Source organism: Numida meleagris, chromosome 14 (assembly GCF_002078875.1).
Source record: "Numida meleagris isolate 19003 breed g44 Domestic line chromosome 14, NumMel1.0, whole genome shotgun sequence".
In the NCBI taxonomy this organism is placed as follows: domain Eukaryota; kingdom Metazoa; phylum Chordata; class Aves; order Galliformes; family Numididae; genus Numida; species Numida meleagris.
The window spans coordinates 4973802-4993278 of NC_034422.1; the positions used below are offsets into that span (position 1 = coordinate 4973802).

Sequence of the window (19477 nt, forward strand, 5' to 3'; positions counted from 1 at the left end):
ACCAAAAGCTTGGCAGGACGAGCGTGTTCATCCTTGTGGATGTGAACTCCCCATCTGTCCGAGGGTGGAACTGTTTGAATCCAGCATCATTATTAGAAGCAGAAAATAGAGTTCATAAAACTCCTTCCTTATGCCCCAAGAAAAGCAATTTGAGGAAACCTACTTGAGAACAAACTATTCCTGCACTGATTTCTCCCCCGTGGCTGAGGACATTGGCAAGGGAAGGGGACATGATGCTTGGCAGAAGCTGTGCAGAGCTGGGGCAGGTCCTTGCTCCTCCCCTGTGTAATGACTGCAGGGCACTGAGGAACAGGAGCACAGCTGGGTGCCAGCACTTATCAGCCAGAGGAGCTGAGAGCTTCCCCCTGGGCTGTGGCCTCACAGGTCTGCATCATGGGACCAGGGGAGGCCACACAGCTGCAGCTGGAGCATCTCAGGGCCAGGCTGTGACATTGCCATCTGCTGAGCATAAGGAGCTGAGATGGTCACACACAGTGCTGTGGAGCTGGTGGATTGGCAGCGGGGAGGAGCTTTTACTGCTCCAGGATCAGGTAAGGTTTGTTTTTTTTTTTTCCTGGCAAGTTGCTCCATTGTTCGGTGACTGTACACAGCTGTGGAACTGAATTTGATAAAGGCATTTGTTGTTGTGCTCTGCTTTGTTGAGCAGAATTGGGATTCCCAACATGTGGGTTTTACTATTATTTAATCTGTATTTGCCCATTATCAGTAACTTATTTAGGTGAGGCTTTTGGCACTTCACATGAAGCATTCACGCTGTCTGTAAATCCATCCTAAACCTTTCCTTCTGTTCATAAAGGTGTCTAGTCCAAATTCCAAGTCCATCCATTATAACTTCAGCAACTTGTAATCTCCCAGAGATATGTGCAATTACTCTCTGAAATATCCCAGGAGCAAAACTAATACCAAGCATCATCTGCTCAAATTTACAGCATCCAAATGGCACAGTAAAAGCCGCTAGCTTAGGAGTTAGCTCATCTGAGAGCACTTGCCAAAACACATATCCTGCATCTAATGCTGCTTTTGCTTCTGAGGATTTAGCTGCCACCTCAGGAATCTTCATTGGACGGCATTCACGTTTTACGGTTTTATTTAAATAACAGGAGTGGATGCACATGTCCTTCATCTGGCACTTGGGTTTCAACCATCAAACTCACGCAGGCCATGCCTCCCCTACCTTCTCGGTGTTGTTGGCATTCCACAGGAGCTTGAGCATGTGTCTTCCATCCTTCACCTAGGAGCAGTTGAGCCATAATTTGTGTCAAAAAAATTTAGGATGAGGACATGAGCATTTCCCGTGCACCTGAAGCAAGCCTCTTGCATAACATGGCTTTCCTTCTCCTTTCCATTCCTTAGTGTTTAACAGCTGTTTTCATCCAAGCCTATTGACTTCATCCCTATAAATCCAATATGCTTTTTCCATAAGGATTAGTGTCAGATTCTCCCTGCAGACATCTTAGGTCTTGGAATACAGCTGAGAGCTCTACTAATAGCTGGCTGGTGAGCCTGAGGCATTTACAGCAATGGCTTTAAAATGATTGTACTTCATGGCTAGGCAGGGTTTTAGCCCTGATGCAACCCATCTGCCTCTGTGATTTGGAAAGCCAGGAAGTAGCAGGGGTCCTGACAGCGTGCTAGCATGTGGATACCTGGACGTTAAATCAGCATTACGTTGGTTCTGCCTGCCCTTTAGGGCATGGAAAAGCTGGGGGTGGAATTAATCTAGCCTGAACACCAGGGCTTCATAGCTGGGTAGAAAAAGATTGAGCAGGGAGAAGGAAACTCAGAGTGAATAAATGGTAAAATCACTCAAATCCAGAATGGCAAAACTGCCTCTGCAGAAAGCATGAGTTCAGTGCCCTCTGCTTGAGTCATTTAAAGTTCCATGGGGCCCACCTGACAGAGCAGGTTTAACTAATCAGGGCACTGCCCTAGGAGCCCGCAGCTGGGCCAAATCCCACTGGCAAGGGGGAGGAAGACACCAGAACATTCCCTCTGGATGGGAAAGAAGCACGAGGCACAAAGGCAGTGAGTGGATAAGGAAAAGGAAAAAGAACTTGGACGCATAAGCCTGATGGTTTGGGCATTTTATTATGATATATAAATTTTGTCTTCTTAAATTACTTTCTATGAGTTGAACAGGAAGGGATTATTGTGGAAGGGGAATATACAAAAATAAAAGGATATTGAAAACTACTGCATCACCACATATACAACAGTAAAGTACTTTACAAGCACTTAGAGAATCAGACTTACAAAAATAAAAATATGACATATCCTTATGCATTTCTACCAGTAATATGTTCTCTTCTCCCTTCTCTAACCTTCAAACACCTTTCAACCCCATCTCCAGGTCACAATTCACATGGTAGGATACTCTGCTCATTTTGATGGCCATCACAGTATCTGAAAAGGAATGTGTGCCTCCCAAGACATCAAATACAATGGTTACTGGTGAGCTCCAGGGGAGATGTTCAGAATGGAGTGATTTGTGAGAGATGGGGTAATCCTCAGGGAGCAGTTTACCTGCCAGTAGGAATGTGAATCTCCCACACCAAGATCCATCATTTCCTCTGAAGTGTTCCCCTGTCTCCACAGAGGCACAGCTCTGTGTGCGTGGGCTTGGTATGCAGAGACCCTTACAAGCCTGGGGAATGGTGAGGTCTGCAGACTTCAGTGGAACTGAATGACTGTGATGGAGAATGGATCTGATTTTGTTTCAGCTCTGAAGAAGGGAAGGATGCCTTTCCTTGCAGGAAAAAAAGGCACATTAAAACCACAATGGCTAAATATCCTAGCTCACAGTGCTCACTCACAGATCAGTTCGCCTCTACATCAGACTCACGCAGCCTTCAGTTCTCAGTTTGCCCTGCAAAGTCTTTCTTCATCAACCCTCTAGTGACCTTTCCCATTTTTTGTAAAGCTCACTCAACATAAATAGTAAATAGCATTCACTTCTCTGACCAGCAGCTCACTCAAACACTGCTATCAACACTCAAACCCCATTTAATCATTCCCAAGAAGTCTGCATCTCGGGTGTGAATCTCTCTCTATTTCACATTGAGAAAAGTAGAGCTTGTTTAGGATTAAAAAAAAAAAAAAGGAAAGAAAGAAGCAGTAAACTCTTTTGGTCAAAGTTTTCCTCTGCATTTTGTGCAAAGTATTTTCTAAATTCTGAATGGACATTAATAAGCTAGGGTTCCCATTTTCAGCCCCAAATGCAATTACAGCAGTGTAGGTTGACCAGACACGTGCATGCTCTGCTGCATTTTAGGGGTAAAATAATCACAGGGATGAAGGGCAAACCCCTCACCTTTGAGCCCCCTCCCCCTCCCAAAAAAAAAACCTACAAAGACAACATAAAACCAGAAGCCTTCTGTGAAAGCTTCTGATTCCAAAATAACTACTGATGGAAAATAATTCCTACAGGCAGAGTCAGACTTAACCCATCAGGCGTGCAGGACTGTGGGCAACCAGCGTTAGGATGCTTGGGAGAAATCACGGAGCCACAGTCTCAGCTGCTCAAGGGAACTCACCTTTCTAAGCAGCATTTTCTATGGTCTAGGTTTATCATTTGTATCTTTGAGAAAACAGATGAACAAAGATAGGTTGGTTGAGATAAATAATGTTCCATTTAAAAGAAAAACATCTTTCTAGTGGAACTAATCGTTCCTTTTAGATGCAGAAAACATACTACAAATAAGGCACTTCTTGGCTCCTGGGAGCAATTCTTAATTGGCAACACGCACACAAAATTCAAATTCTGCTCTTTGAGCAAAACAACAACAACAACAAAATCAGCACTTTTGCAAATGGTGAGCAAGATGACTTTGGTCTCTTCCCACTGCCTCACCCAGCCACGGGGCTGGCAGCAAGAGGGACAGAGGGTGGGCAAGGAGGTGGAATCTGTGCCCGCCCCGGGGCAAGGACTGACCCGCTGCGGTTTTGCACAGGAAGAACAAAGTCTCCTTCCAACGCCAGCTTTTACTGACAAGAAAAGCAACCTGTGATGGGCCCAAGGGAGTCACCATCTAAGAAGGTATTTTTCAAAAGTTCCTACAGATCTCGGGCACGCACTTGGCAGTATCACAGTTTTGGATGTGGCCCAGCGTGGTAGCCCACCACAGCCTGTCCATGGTTATACAGCTCCGTGTGCTGGCAGCCTAGGAAGCCAAGCTGCCTGCTGGCTTTTTTTTCCTGACGTGGCAAGATGAAAAAAGCTGCCTAAGCTCGAAGGAGCAGGAGCATGTTAGGTCATTTCTAGTCTATTTGCAGAGAAAACAAAACATAAAGCTTCAAAACAGCCCGGTCAGGGAGGGTGGGGACCCTGCACCTGTGAGACTTTGCCTTAGCGGCCCCTTCCCCGTGTGATCCAAGACCAAGCTGTGGGTTAGGTCTATTTGCACACTTGTTTTTTGAGTTGTTTTTCTGTTGTAGCCAATGCTGAGAAAGCAGAACAGCAGACAAAGCAGGCAGAAGCCTGCAGTTAGCCAGGATAAAAAAGCTCATGAGATTAACCTGGTACACTGGTTCTATCATGCACATGACAGAGAGAACTTGCTGAAAAGCTGAAGCCAGGTCTGTCATGAAAAATAAACACGTGGCAGGATTCCTAGAAAAACAGGGAGCCTGTGATGGACTCGTCTGCTTGGGAAGGCCCACATGGCTGGGCAGGTCTCTACCCATGAACCAAGAAGTCAGGTCTTGGAAATCCAGTAAGACATTGCTCCCTACGAAAGCCCAACTCCCAGATGAAAGAGGCAGAGTTCACCACTGCCACAGCTTACATCTTTCAGTACTAATGATGCTTCAGTTGTCAGGATTTAAGTCTGTGTATAAAAATCTTTTATTTATCTCCGGTAGATAAATTTTGCTTCATTTTAAACAAGAAAACTCTGTTTCATAAAGGTCACGGTTTTGGTCACACCTACCAATTGCCTTTTGAAACTGATGGAAAAAGTATCTTTGCAGGTCACTATTAAATTTTTCTTAAAGTTTTTCAGACTGTGCGTGATTTTTTTTAAATCACTGTGGGTTTGTGCGTCAACAGTTCTGGGCAATCAGCTATGTCTTGTTGACATTGTTAATAGGTTTTCTGACTTGGCTGCTTGGCTGTGTTCTGAAATAACTTGATCAGACTTGCATCAAGTCAGAAACAAAATGGAAAGTTTAGAAGAACGAAAGCTGGAAATTAATTTCCAGAACGATGTGGTTATTTTTTAAGTCTGGTCTCTTCCAAGCAGAATGCAAAAATTCTTGGTAAGATTTCTGGAGACAATTCTGTATCATTTTCAGAAGTTTGTAGTAGGCTTTTGCAGTTTTTCAGCAAGCAACCAAAACGAAAAAATACTGGGAGATGTGATTCATCACTGGGAATGGTTTACCTTAGGATGGTTGTAGTGACTACTGTTCTCTCTATGCTTCTAGGTCCTGTTGCAGAGACAGCTCAGCTATCCGAGAAGTACCTGTGAACTTGCTGATTAAGAAAATCCTGCTCTGCAGTTAACCCTGCACCAGCTTCTTTAAAGCCAGGTAACATCTTTCTGTGCTGCACTCCTCTCTGCAATACCCTGAAACTCAAAAGGGTTGTTAAGTGTGTAAAGATCCCTGCAAATTGAATATCAGATACAACAAACAACATGGCACACTTCAGCTACCAGTTATTTCAGTAAAAGGGTGCTGGGCTCCTGAACTCCTTGGGCACTTTTAGAAAATAGCCCCACAGCCTTTCCCTTTCCTCAGTCTCCCCTGCACCCTCTTGCTTAGGCTGGGCTCACAGAAGAGCTGGCCGTGGGTCAGGGCAGGCCTTTCTCCAACCACCTGCTTGTGGCATGCCCTGTCATAGTACGTAAACATCTAGCTGCTGGCAGGAGCACTGTGCACCTGCTTTCCTTCTCTTTTCTCAGAGACAGCCCCCCTCCAACAAGCAAGTTAGGCCTGATAGTACTGCACTGGTATAATATTGCAGCTATCTCTCAGATGAATCGTTGGATGCAGGGCATGAAGTACTGACACAGTTAACATCATCTGCATTTAAACTCCAGGAGATTTGGTTTCGTGTGTGCTGGGCAGGTTGGTCTTCACAGCTTTGCAGGTGGTCTTCTCTTGGCAGAGACCAAAATATCTCTGAAGGCTACAGTGAGTCTCACCTACGTGCTAGACAAGGTGTACAGAGCTCACGAGGCAGCACTCTGCTACGGGTGATGGGGTCCTCTGTCATCTTGATTTCATCTAAAACACAAGTCAAAAGTAGATATACTTGGAAAAAAATAAAATGAAATCCAGATCACGAACATCAGGAACTTCGCAAAATGTAAGCCAGCCTTTCACTGATCAAAACCATCCCATGCCCTGCAAGCCTCCTCCCAGCCAGTTCAGCCTCACCCAAGATGACATTTTCTCCAGCCATTAATATTCAGTCGTCATCAATGAGGGCCCAGCCAGAGACCCAGTAAAGGCTACAGCCTCCTTGAGGTCACAAGGTTGCCAGCAGCGGGGCAGATCAGAGGGTCTCACTGTAGATGACGCATGGGCTGGTTTCCTCACAGACTTCCAGCTGCACGCTGGAAGAAAACCAGCGCTTGGCACAGCCCAAGCTGTAGTTGAGGGTGGTCCGGTAAATGTTCTTGGCACGCTTAGGAAAAATGATGGTCGTGCTCTGAAACCTCAGTGGCTTCTGGCGGGGCTCGAAGATCAGCTGGGACTTGTAGTTCCGCCAGGTGCAATTGGGCGCAGCAATGACTGTCTCACTGTAGGTGGTGACGGTGGGGATGGGGCCATAGAAGATGTCATCCCTGTAATGCTTCTCAGAGTCATACTTCACCTCGGAATTACACCTACAGAGGACAACAAGGTATCAAAAACAGCCCAGGCAGCAAAGGAGAGAGGACAAACAGAACTCTTCTCAACCCTTTGGTGCTGGGAACATCTGTGCTCTCTCTCTTCATGCACAGACACTAGAACAGATGCAAACCTTACAACTCAAAGCAGCGGGCCAAGAGGACTCCTTCCTGCTGGGTGCATCTTGGCAGAATGCCACCTTTGAAGCCACCTCAGCATTTCTGCACTCGACCTAGCCTGCCTGTTCATGCCAGGACAGAAAGGACCTTGCTGCACTGGCTCCAAGCAACCTGCTTCTTCCTCCGTCTTCCTCTTTTTATTTTACACTGCCTTGCCATAAGAGCACAAAGGTAGTCAAAATCACCTTTACACTGGGAGATGAGGGGTGAGGCTGCTCACTGGGGCCTACAGAAAATACAAGCAATGGCCAAATAGCTGGTAAAGCAAAGAGATGCTGTGGGCTATGGCTGTCAAAGATCCAAGCCACTGGGCACAAAGGAAATGGCCATGTTAACAGCTCTTAAATGAAGAACCCACAAAACACAGGATGTCACTGCGCTGCATCTACAGAAGGGATGGGTGGAAACCAGGCCATGCAGACTGCTTTCCCTAGAATCCTTGGCCACTGCGAGCTCTAGGACTTTCAGTTGTTTTCCCCACTCCCCAAATGCTCCTCGGGCATTCAGCAGCCAAGGAATGTGCAGCTCCATGTAAAAAAAAAAAAAAAAAAAAAAAAAAAAAAAGATTAAAAGCTGGGTGTGTGCTTGTCATTACCTCTACCCAGAGGGGGTTTGACTGATTGTGCACCGTATGTAATCTGAGCTGCTGTAATGCATTTTGCACAGCTAGGGTGTAAGTAAGTCATTCAGTGCACATAAAACAAGACTCCGATGTAATCACCATAAAAACATGCCCGCCGGCAGTTCCTCAGCAAGCAGAGATTTACTGGGGTACATTTCCAGAGAGACGTTCGCATAGGTTGGGGGGGGGTGGGAATTGGGTTTAGTCCTCCCACTATCCCTGCCCTAAGCTGTGTATAACTGTGCTCCATGCTGTTTGCAGAGCACATTCCACACCAGCAAAAGAAGAGCAGAACAATGTTTATCCACAGGCCATTGCCTCCAGTTCCACAGGAGGCCAGAATACTCTATCACTGGCTGGAGGGACCATCCCATCATGAGGAGGAGATGGTTCTGTATCTGTGAACTCATCTAGTGTTGGTTTCTCTGCTGCAAGGGCTAACAAAAACAGGTACCAATTACAATGGTGTAGCTGAGGACACAAGTCAGCAGGGCACACTGCAGGCCAGCAAGCCTAAAGAAGGTCGGTTATCTCTTATAGCCTTGGAAATGAGCTGGCCTTGGAAGGAAAGTTGTCTTCTCTTAAAACCTCCACCTCTCCTGCTGTCAATGCCATTTTAATTCAGGCACTACCTTCCTACCTGTCCCCCTCTCCCTTCCCATCCAAATAACCACAACTCTCACTTGTAATCACATTATTTTTTTGCAGAAGAAAAAGCACCAAGAAAAGGACAGACATCCCCACTCACCCAACCCAATCCCATCTGTACCTAATTTCCTGTACGGGCTCAGGGTTGACTTCAATGCTTTCTCCAAAAAACACAGGGTACATTCGAGGTCTTATCTCCGACACGGACGGGTTCAGGAGCAGGTAAGGCATCTGCAGGGAGGAACAGTGCTGTGAGTGATGGGACACAAGAGATGAGGCTGGCACAGTTCATAAGGTGCTGTGGCTGGGAGCTGGGCAGCCATCAAGAGTACATTCAGCATTGACAGGAGACAGCAATGCTTACAGCCTTTCTGAACTTGGTGTCTTCAGAGTCCCATGGGAGACAATGCAGGTGACAGACTCTTTAGCAACGAGAACAGGTGACTGCAACAGTATCAGGACTAATTTCACAGCACACAAGCCAAGCTCACCTTGCTGGTGCTCGCATCATCAAGTTTCCCCTCATAATCCCTTTTTCTAGGTTTGCAGCAAGGCACTCCTCCCTACGCAGAAAGCTCAAAGGGGAGGACCACTGTCAAGTTGGAAAAAAAAAAGCCTAAAGATGGTTGGCATAGGCAAGCCTTGCATTTAAGTTACCTTGATTCTGATCTGCCACCTGTGCTGCCTCTATTTACAGCTTCCTTCCAGCTCTCAGGACTGATGTGACACAGCGGGCTGCCCTCCAGGTCCCACTGCTATCTCCGTCCCCACCTCACTCTGCCCAGCCTCACCACCCCAGGTATGGGACTGCCCAGATCTCTGGCACTCCATGCTGCAGTATCTGGTCTTTTAAAGTTAGCTCTTCCTTTCCTTCTTCCTTTCTTGTTTCTTGTAAGAATTGCAATTCTTTAACGCTTTTCTTTAACTAATGGTCAGTTTTAAATTACCAAAAAAATGATAACCAAACAGCTTCTCTAGCTGCAAGCTCTTACAAAGACTCAAAGCATGAAGAAGGGTTCTGATGTAACACAGAGATAGGGCCCACATTGCCAACTTAAAGGATGTGGTACTACTTGAGTAGGGCATGTATACATATTCTTATACATACACATAAATACATATGTGCTGCAAATAACGTAACTCTTAGAACAACCTCTTGGTAGGTTAGCAGTTGCTGAAGTCTCCATGCCAAGAGCAGCTGGCTTGCTCCTGGGGATGTTCTAGTTAACCATGCACAAGTGAGCATGGGGTGAGACGCTGGGGCACCCTGTGGCCTCTGCAGTGTGGGAAACAAGCTTCAAGTTAGGACTTTGTAATGAATAGAGCTTCTCCAAATCATGGATTCTAAAGACTAATTTCATCCTGAAGTTAATTACTCTGATAAATTGTCACAGTCCAGCCTAGGCTCCCCTGCCCAGCACAAAAATGAATAATCCTACTTCTCGATAGTGGAGTGCTGTTAGATATCAGTTCTCACATATAGAGATCCTGTGTCTAGACCCAGCCCAGAAACTAATTAAGCCTAATCCTGGAAAAATGTCACTGTGGGTTTTGGTCCCTGCCACTTTTCTGTCAGCAGCAATTTATGATGCACAGGGACACAGAGTGTCTTTAAAGGACATGGTTGGCAGCCACTGGCCAGGGCTGAAAGGTTTCTAGGTGACTGAAAAGCTCACAGAGTTTTTCCACTTTCCACCATGCATAAGCCATGTGTGCTGGAATCAGACATTTTTCATCAGTCTCTTGGTCAGTAAGATAATCTTGGGACTCATGGTAACACTGAAAGTAGCTGAGGATACAGGGAAACTGGCTTGCTCTTCCCATGCCACTTCCCTCTGCCCTCCCCAGCACCTTCCAGCTGGCAGGTACAAGAGGCAACACTGGAGCTGTGACTCAGTCCCTGCTTCCAGTGCTGGGCAAGGTACCCCAGCTTATGCCCTGTCCTGTACCCCATGCAGATCCCCGCAGTGCTCCCCAGCTCATCCCTCAGCTGGTATCAACTGGAGAACTCCCCTGAGTCTGCTCAATAGCATCAGCTCACACTGTCTGAGGTCTGGTTTTCTCTGGTGGCTTGGGCTTTCTGCCTGAGGCTAAAGCAAAAAATGTCATTGCTTCATCTGAATTCTCCAAGCCCTTCAATTCTGTGTCCCAAAGCCACAAAGCTATTTACTCTTTCCATACTGAAACATCCCCGCACTCTATTGCAGTGTTCAACTGTAACATTAAATGGCTAACCCTTCTTTCCAGCTATTTCTGTTCCACTGTCAAAAAAGACAATGTTTGTATGAGTGTGGGGTAAAAGGAGCATCCTTGCTAGATTAGCACAAGAGAAATCCTGGTATCGTTTAACAGTTCTGCAAAGTGCTGTATTAAAGAAACAACTTGAAAGAAGCAATTTCAGTGCTCCCGGAGAAATAAACTTTCACACTTCTTGCTAACATATGCTGACACTAAGCATGCTCTGAATGTCCCTGGAGACAAGGATGCAGGAGGCAAAGTCCTTCCCTTGGTTTGGTCAGAATATTCCCAAGGTATCTGAGCCCCAGCGTTTTGCTGCTCAGTCAGAACAAGGGCAGAGAGGCCAACGCTGTCTGTTGAAATCCCAAGTCCCACAGCAGGGAACAGGAAACAAGAACATGCTGCAGAAACAAGAACATGCTGCAGAAACAATACCCGTCTGCGTGGAGGAACGGAGGCTCTGTCATGCATGACTGAAACCAGAGTCCAAAAGTTGCCAATGAATTTGGTGACAGTTAGATTCACTTCTCTCCATGTCAGCTCTGAATGGAGAGGTGATGAGACTATTTGCACTGTAGGTTTGCTCACCTAGACCTAGGCAGGGACGGGTAAAAAAGGGAATAATGCATTTTATCCAACTAGCATTAACTTCAGATCTGCAGATGAGGCTTGATTAGTTCAGAAATCAGGGATGACTGCAGACCAGAGATTTCTACCACCCACCAGAGACCATTCCAAACTCACACTTATCTACCACAAGCAGTGCCATGAGCTGCTGCAAGTGGGAAACCTTGAAAGTCACCTAGAATTCAGCACATAGAAGACTTAAATAATTTAAAAAGCGTGCTCTAAAAACAGAGGTCATCCGTAACATCCTGCAGTCTGCTCACCAAGCAGCTGAATCACTTGCACAGAGTGGAACGGTCACTAAACAGTGAGCACAGATTTTACAGAGCAGCAACTGAAAGGAACTTCAGGTGACTTCTTGTTTTGCCTCCGGAGATGCTCTGAAATACCTGCTCCTGAATCTCACATGGAGTTTGGAAGCAAGTAACAGGGCACCCAAGCTTTCCAAAAGATTTGTCTTTGGGGCTGAAATGCTATATGCTTGACACGTGCCAAAAGCTGGCTTTTTGGCAACAGTTTGACACCATCTCCTTCCAATCTATTTTAAGGTAGAAACAAAGCAAAAATGTTCTGCTTGTCAAAAAAAAGAAAAAAGCAGTACTGACTCAATTCTTTTTCCTTCTGCACAGGGATGGCTGAAAGAACAGAAACGCTGGACTTCTGACCTCCCTAGAGAAAATGATGATCTTTGGCTCATTTCTATCGATCACTCAGCAATCTCAAGACACTTCAGAAATAAGGTGAGTTTCTTTCCCGCCCTGCACCACAGATGGGCTGAATTGAGCAGAGCATGTTGATGGTGGAGAGGAGAAACCCATGTCTTTACAGTAGGCTGCCCACAAGCGATCCACAAGTCAGGGTCTGTCTATCCAAAGAAACCCTAGGATTGCTTAGCTGGAAGACTACAGATAGGACCTAATTAATCTGTCTTAATCAGCAAAGGGTTAAAGTATTATTAAAATGCTGAAGTGGTTTCTTGTTTGGCTGCATTTTTCCCTCTGCCTTACCTCTGGTGCTTTTCAGGCGTGTAAAGGCCTGGGCAGCTAAGTTCTTTTTTCAAGCAGTATGTAAATAAATACACTCCCAAAAAATCATTTACTGAAGGGAATTCAATCTACTGCTAATCAAGTGCACTTCTTCTATGCTAACGTAAGTATTGTGGGGGACTTCTTGCTCTAGGACTGATGCATGCCCTTTAGTTCCATGTCACTGCTTCATACCCGCCAGAAGTGACAGATCAGTGTGTGGATCCTGGGGGTATTTAGACCTCAGAGTCCCTAAACAACAGCAAAAAGAATGCTGTGGGCAGAATAATCTTATTTTACACCTAATAATTAATTTGAGTTAGTGGGTTCTGTTAAAGCGCTTTTCACTTGGGTATTTTAAAGGAATAGAAGCAGAGTTACGGTAAATAAAGTGCCATGAAATTGGCCCTGACCGTTCCTGTAGCTTCTAGACTTCAGGCAGCAACGCAACAAGGAAGGAAGGAAATTAATGTGACTTGAAAAACAGAAACCGTCCAAAAAACGTTTCCCCAGAAAGCAAGACAGATCAGAACAGACTGACTCCTTTAGCTATGGTCATTATGTGGAAGGCACTAGGATTTGGCATTAGCTCCGTAGGGACTGTAAGAGGAACAGTTTTCCAAGCACCAAAGCTATAAACAGGATACAGCTTTCCAAATTCCCAGCTCCTAACTTAGCTAGGGCATAAGCAAATCTCTCACCACATTTTCCCACTATGGCAACATATCAGGTCCATGAAAATGTCACTTTACTCAGCTGTTATTTACAGCTGTAATGAAAGGTCTAGCTGAATTATTTGACATACATCTACGTTCTCCGCTCTAGCTGATAAGCAGTATTTGTTTAACAGACCATTTATTTTCCCAATATCTTCATGTATTGCATATTACAAGTAATTTATACTAGAGCCGGATGAGATTTTATTTGAAAGTGATAACAGTAAATGCAAACCTCAGGTATAAAGCAGGGCTTTATTACTTCAAAGAATTAATCCTTCCTGCCTGTCTCCTCTTCTATTTCAAGTGGGAAATGTATTACTTTACTTATTGCCAAGTGTTACATACGGATGCAATAGAAATTAAACAGCTAGAAGACACCACCCTAGATATAGCCACATTTTTAGGATAGATGATGTGACTCCTATGACTTTTTCCCTGCTTTCCTTTATCACAAACTGCCTGAATCGAGATCACATGCGTGCCCATCCCCATGACTGTCACAGAGGTGAGCACACTAACTTGTGTGTACTACACAACTTTTTCTCTGCTAATTCCACTGACAATGCAGACTCATGCCTGCTGAAAGATTTGCCCAGTCCCCACCTCATTTCCTCAGCATTCAGAGACCCTTTGCAGCAGAAGGCACTGTGCCAACAGTGGATGTTATTACATATATTTGCACACCAGTCCCTGGAGAAACCCTTCTTCTGGGTGCTAGCAATGCATGTTGCACCCTGCTGACACCCTTCCTCCATTTGGGAAGACTCAGCCATTAACTGCTGCATAGCAGCTCCGTCAGAACAGGCAGGAGCCAGGACCAGGTGAGTCTCAGAGGAACCGGACCTTGATCTGCCCAGAAGGGACATCTGTCACAGCCTGCGGATTAGATGAGGCCCACTGCCATTCCTCTCTTCCCTCTCCTTCACTGCTGGTCTTGAACCAAGGAGGAAGAGAAGCGGGAGCACGTTCAGAACCAGATAGGCCAAGGTGCAGAGAAAAGCCAGCTGTGGTTACACTCTACCAGGCTGCAGACATGGTGACCAGCAGGCAAGAGCTGAAACCACCACCAACCTCTGCCAGGCGAATTCCTGCAGGATCCCACCCCCTGGGAGTGGCTCAGAAGTGGGTCAGGATGCCAGGCAGCAAGCACCAAACCCAGAGGCAAGCCACGCTGCTGTGCCAGATGAGTGCCTTGCTCTCCGCAAAAGTCTGGAGCTTTCTCAGTTGCTGGAACCCATGTGGACTTGGAAAGACGTCACCTGCTTTGCGTGCAGGCTGCGAGCTGGCTCAGGTTGGGGTGTTTCTCAGATGTGCTTTCACTGAAGGTGTCGGCAGGTCTGCAAGTCACGTATTGCATGGAAACATTTTGATGGCTGCATTCCCCACCCAGTCCCCAGAAGACAGCCCCCTTTCCTGAAGTTCTTTCAGTGTAGAACAAAATGCAGGCTCTGTGGCCCCAAGGGTTCTTCAGTATGTGGCAATTCAGGAAGAAGGCACGCATGCTGACCTGGACTCCAGTGATGGAACCATGCCCACGAAGTCTACACTAAGGCGCAAAGAACACTTCTCCACAGTGCTAAAGACTGCACCGCTGTCAAAAATCTAAGTGGGAATTCCCTACATGGGGGCATTCATCTGACAGCTGATCCACTGGGATAGTCCCATGGAAGTCAGCGCTCAGTGAAGCAAGTTAAATTTGTCAATGTTTAGTTTTACAAATAAAACTGAACTTGTTGCAGAGGCAACAGCAGTGGGAGAGGACAAGAAGTACGCTGCTTCAAGAAGTCACAGTGGATGGTTCAGCAGAAGAACATGGTCCTGATGTTCTCTGATATCTTTGAGGAGCGATGCTATTGGATGCTAAGCTCTTATTTCAGCGCAGCATTAGCAAGAGTTCACAATCACTTCTGGCCTAAAACTATACCCAAGAGCACCAACAACAGGGAAATCTCTAAGCAGATCTGGCTACCTTGATGTCATTTCACTCCCTGGCCTTCCAGCAACTGCTTCTTTGTGTGCTTTATTAGAGATTTATTTCATTGTATGTATGTTCCTTTTGGCCCAGCATTAGAAGCAAAACCTAGGGAATTCAGTCCTAAGAAGCAATTTAATCAGATTCAAAGGGCAGAACTAGGGAAAAATCACCTTCTATTTTCTTTAGGATATTTGCATTTCAGCAGAAAACAATTAAGAAATTCCCTACGTGGGTTTTATTTGAACAAGTAAAAGCCAATTTCTCCTGCACTGCAAGTAAAATGCAAGGAGAAAACAAAACAACAAAAAAAGGTCCCTAAATGGTGTTGAACTTGTGGTATTTATGACTCTGGCCCCAAATTGCCTTTCATATTTTCTTGGATCCCAAAGCTGTAGCCAAATTGGCTGGTTAAATGGGAATAAATGGTGCATTGTCTTTGAAACAAAGTCATGCTTATTAAAGAGAAAAGAGTTTACTTTTTCAGAGTCACAGTTAATGACACAAAGCAGGGAGAGCACGGATCTTACACACAAGGAAGTCTTCGATAAGGGCATGCAATCTCATTTTAGTCTGCATGAGAAGAGCTCTCCTAGAGCAGAAAAACCCTTCAACATATTTGTGAAGCTGGAGCAAAATAGCTGACTGCAAAAGAACGCAACTGGGTTCAGCCTGGTGGTTTTGATAGGTCTGCAGCAAGGAGCAGTCTGAAATCCTTCCCACAGATCTGGAATGTTGTTTTCTTCACCTGACAGCAATTTATTGTAACTGTACATACTAGAATGTTGGCCATTAGTAACTGAGCTTATATATGGTTTTATAGTATTATACCACAAAGAATGCAGACTGCATTCCTGGTTCTGTCACGTTTATAAGCAAAACGAACACTAATATAATAAGTGATTAAAAAAACATGTGTTGGTGTGCAAATAGCTGCAATTATTGACTTGCCAACTCTGCATGCTCTGATGAACAGCAGAGTAGTGGAGTTAAACACATTCATGGATTGTGTAATTGCTTATAGATCTGAAAGTCCTTGCTAAATGGTAAGATTAAAGCTAATTAGACACTGAAATGCTCCCCGTATTTCTCCTGTTTTCTTAACAGCTGCAAGAAGTGTTGGAAATAAGAAGTGAAACTGTGCAGTTGAGTGAAAATTCCTGCCAGTTCCATATACCAAACAGGCAGAGTTAGAGAGTACAGTCCTGCACCACTCCAATTCAAGCAGTCAAATCAGTTTCGGTATCAGTATCTTTGCAGTCTTCTGTACCTACTAAATGCATGGAAATATCTGCAGTATATGGCACCCATCCCCTAACAGCAGGAGCCCAGGGCTACCCATGCTGCTGAAGTACGATATAAAAATCAGAAAAAAAAAATCTAAGCTGTTCCTCTGAATTGTTTAAAACATTCGATTGCATTCAAAGTAAGAAAAATAACTTGAAAATGTAATTTTGCTTTACGGAGATCATAGGAATAACTATTTTTCCCCCCTGTAGGAGCACTAAGACTCTCAGTCCTATCAGACCAAGAGCCAGAATAGTTTTTCCTCACCCTCTCTCATCTCCAGTATCTAAGGGCTTTCTTCAGAGCAGCGGTGGCTGGCTGTCATGATCATTGGAATGGAGGCCATCACACCCCTGTTACTGACCTCTGCAGACACCTCCACTCCAGCTGTTTTCTGATCCAGCAAGCGTTCATTCATTTTCCTCCCACATTTTATTTTACAGACATGTAGCAACAGCCTGATCCCACCAAACCAGAGGAATGTGGGTAACTCTTGGAGCGTACGGTCCCATCAGACAGCACGCACCCAGGCGCCTGCAGGTAAGGCTGTGTAGTGGTGAGAGGTTGTTAGCGGGCTTCGGATTTGATTTCCCTATTTAACATGTCACACCCTCCCCACCGTACTCTGCTGAGACATTGCTCCTGGGGATGGATCTGGCATACCTGACAGCAGAAGGCAGTTTTGATTAATATGCAAAAACAGCCTTAGAACTTGAGAAAGAAATGAGGGCACGGTAAGTCACTGCAAAGCGTCTCTGCTTTGAAGAAGTGTGAACTGTAGACGGACTTTCCCCACGGAAAGCTCAGGGCTGCGGACAGCTTTTATTCTGCATGGAAGCCAATTAACTGCGTGCAATACACCTCCGAAACGTCTTTGATACGTTAAAGAAACCCGAAAGAGCCCTGGGGTGAAGTTCCACCACCCTTTAAAACCCTCTTCCCCCTCTCCCACCACCGCTTCTGCTCTTACCCCTCTGCCGTCCTTGGCCTCGCGCCGCTGCCCCGGGGCCGGGGGGTCCGCGCCGCCGCCGCCCCCGGGCGAGAGGGAGTAGAAAGGAGGACTGGGGCTGGGGGGCAGCCCCGAGTCCGGGCTGTCCAGCAAGCCTTCCCGGCTCTTCTCCTTCAGGCTCTCGTCCATCCCTTGCAGCTGGAGGTGCCCTACCATGTCTGGGGGGCAGCGAGGCGGCCGCAGCGGGAGAAAACCCTCCGGCCGAGGAGGGACGGGAGGGGAAGGGCGCCCGGGGGGGCCCCGATTCCCGATGGCCGCCACCAGCCTGCCGCAGCCTGCGCCGAGCCGCGCGCGGCGGGGACAGCCGGCATCGGCCGCGCCGGGCCGCTTGCCCCTCGCCCGGCCCCGCGCCCGTAGGAAGGGAGGGGAAACAGAGAAAGCGCGGCGGCCCCGCGCGGCGATGCGGGCGGAGAGCGAGCGGCCCCGCCGGCAGGGAGCGCTGGGCGGGGAGCAGGAGCGCGAGCCCCGCGCTGCTCCACGCGCTGCTGCCGTACGCCCGCCGCCTCCCGGCGGCACATTTATCCGGAGAGGGTGGGAGGGAGCCGGGGAGCGCCCTCCCCTTTCCCCGGCCCCCGGCTCTGCCCGGTTGTACGTTTTCAGGCTCTTCTCAAGCCGGGAGTGCTTCTGCCAGCGCCCTGCCGCCCTCTCCCACCGGGCTTCGCCCCCCCCGGAGACACGAGGGCCCACAGCTGCCCTGCCGCCATGGCGGTGCTGTGCTCCGCCCGCGCTGATCTCCCTCACCCGGAGTCACGTCTGGATTTTCCTTCACTTGTGTCAGATTGTTACCTCGCTCCTGTCAGGTTTTTACCTCACTAATTTCCCCCTCTCCCGCCGCCCTCCTCGGCAGTTTTTCCCCTCAGCGTGAAGGCGTGTGGGCACGAGGGAGGAGCTGTTCCCAGCAGCCACCATTGCTCTTCGTTTTGGGGCGACTTTGGCCAAGCAGCAAGTGGCCGTGGCAGCACATCAGGGTATACGCACTTGCCGTAGCTCCCTCTCTGGTTGCACAGCCCAAAACACGAGCGTCTCTTTTCTTTGACCATCTCCACAGCTGCAGGTTCACAACCACAGAGGAAGTGGCTTCACCATCCTGGCCATCATGCGCTTGAACCACTGTAAGTGTGGCCAGAGGGCATCCCAAAGCCCAGTGCACTGTTACCCGGGAGGAGCAGGGTGCCAGCGCTGAGGTGGATGGGGCGGCCATGTAAACCCTCACAGTTTGGAGAAGTAAGCGGTGGTTAAACAGGTCGGGCTCGCAGAAGCTGAGATGGATGTCTGTTGCACAATAACTGGCTGACGTTAACGGTACCTTGTCCACAGCCCTGGTTATGTTTTTCTCATCATGTTTTCTTTCTACATAGAATCCAGACTGTGAGAAATTTGGGGCAGGCCCACTCGTAGTTCTCAGCCTGGTGGAGCATTATTTGCAGCATGTAGGTTTCCCTGGGAAGCTGTTGACATCTAACTGGCCCAGCACCGAGCAGAACAGGACCACGGCTGTTTGTGCTACTCTAATAACAGAGTTCGTGAGCACAACATTTGTTATGGCAGCTGACAAAAGTGTGGGGTGTCTGGTATGGCATCTAGTGATGAGGACTTTTGTGATCAAGCCCTGAGGATGGCACAAAGTCCTCGGAGGTATGTTTGATGCTAAAAGAGCCCTCGTTCCATCTCCAACAACAGGTCACGCATAGGATGGTAGGTGACCTTGCCAGCTGATTAAGCTGGATTTGTTTAGGCATATTCTGCTCATCTCAGAAGGAAAGGCCATGGATGCCCAAATCCACCCTTGACTGAGATGAGGGGCCCTCCTCATAGAGACTGAAGTGATTTGTATGTACTGAGCTGTGCAGAGGAATGTCACTGATTTATAAATGTCAAACAGGCTCCGAGCAGCCCACACACGAACCTCAGTGAATTCTTACCTCTGACCCACTCGTTGGCTCCAGCAGCCACACAAGCTGATTTAGGGCCCCTTACTGTAAGAGCTTTAACATCTCACACAGGCTATGGCAGATTCGAAAATGTCAAAGGGGACCAAAGGTCAAAATTTCCATAAATTAGGCCCTGGCTTGCTACCTATCACGTAATAGGATTCTCTAGCCAGTTAATGCTGGCTACACTACAGGCATTCAGCACAGCAGTTCCCTTGCAGCCTTGTTCCCCTGCCCCTCTCCTGAACTGGTGAGACTGAATGTGCGAGGAGAAGGGGTATCTTCAAAGCTGCTTTCCTCCGAGGAGAAAAAAGGAGCAGGACAAAGGACTCAGCAACGGGCAGGAGTGAGTACCCTATCCT

At 47.1% G+C, this 19477-nt stretch overlaps 1 protein-coding gene across 1 annotated transcript; it reads right to left on the reverse strand.

Moving 5' to 3' along the window:
* LOC110406304 (refilin-A-like) lies at positions 2089-19458 on the reverse strand. The gene is made up of 3 exons (XM_021412636.1): positions 17146-19458; positions 8429-8538; positions 2089-6854 (listed from the first exon to the last, which is right to left on the reverse strand). The coding sequence occupies exons 1-3, from the start codon at positions 17338-17340 to the stop codon at positions 6521-6523; spliced, it is 639 nt and encodes a 212-aa protein (XP_021268311.1). The 5' UTR covers positions 17341-19458; the 3' UTR covers positions 2089-6520.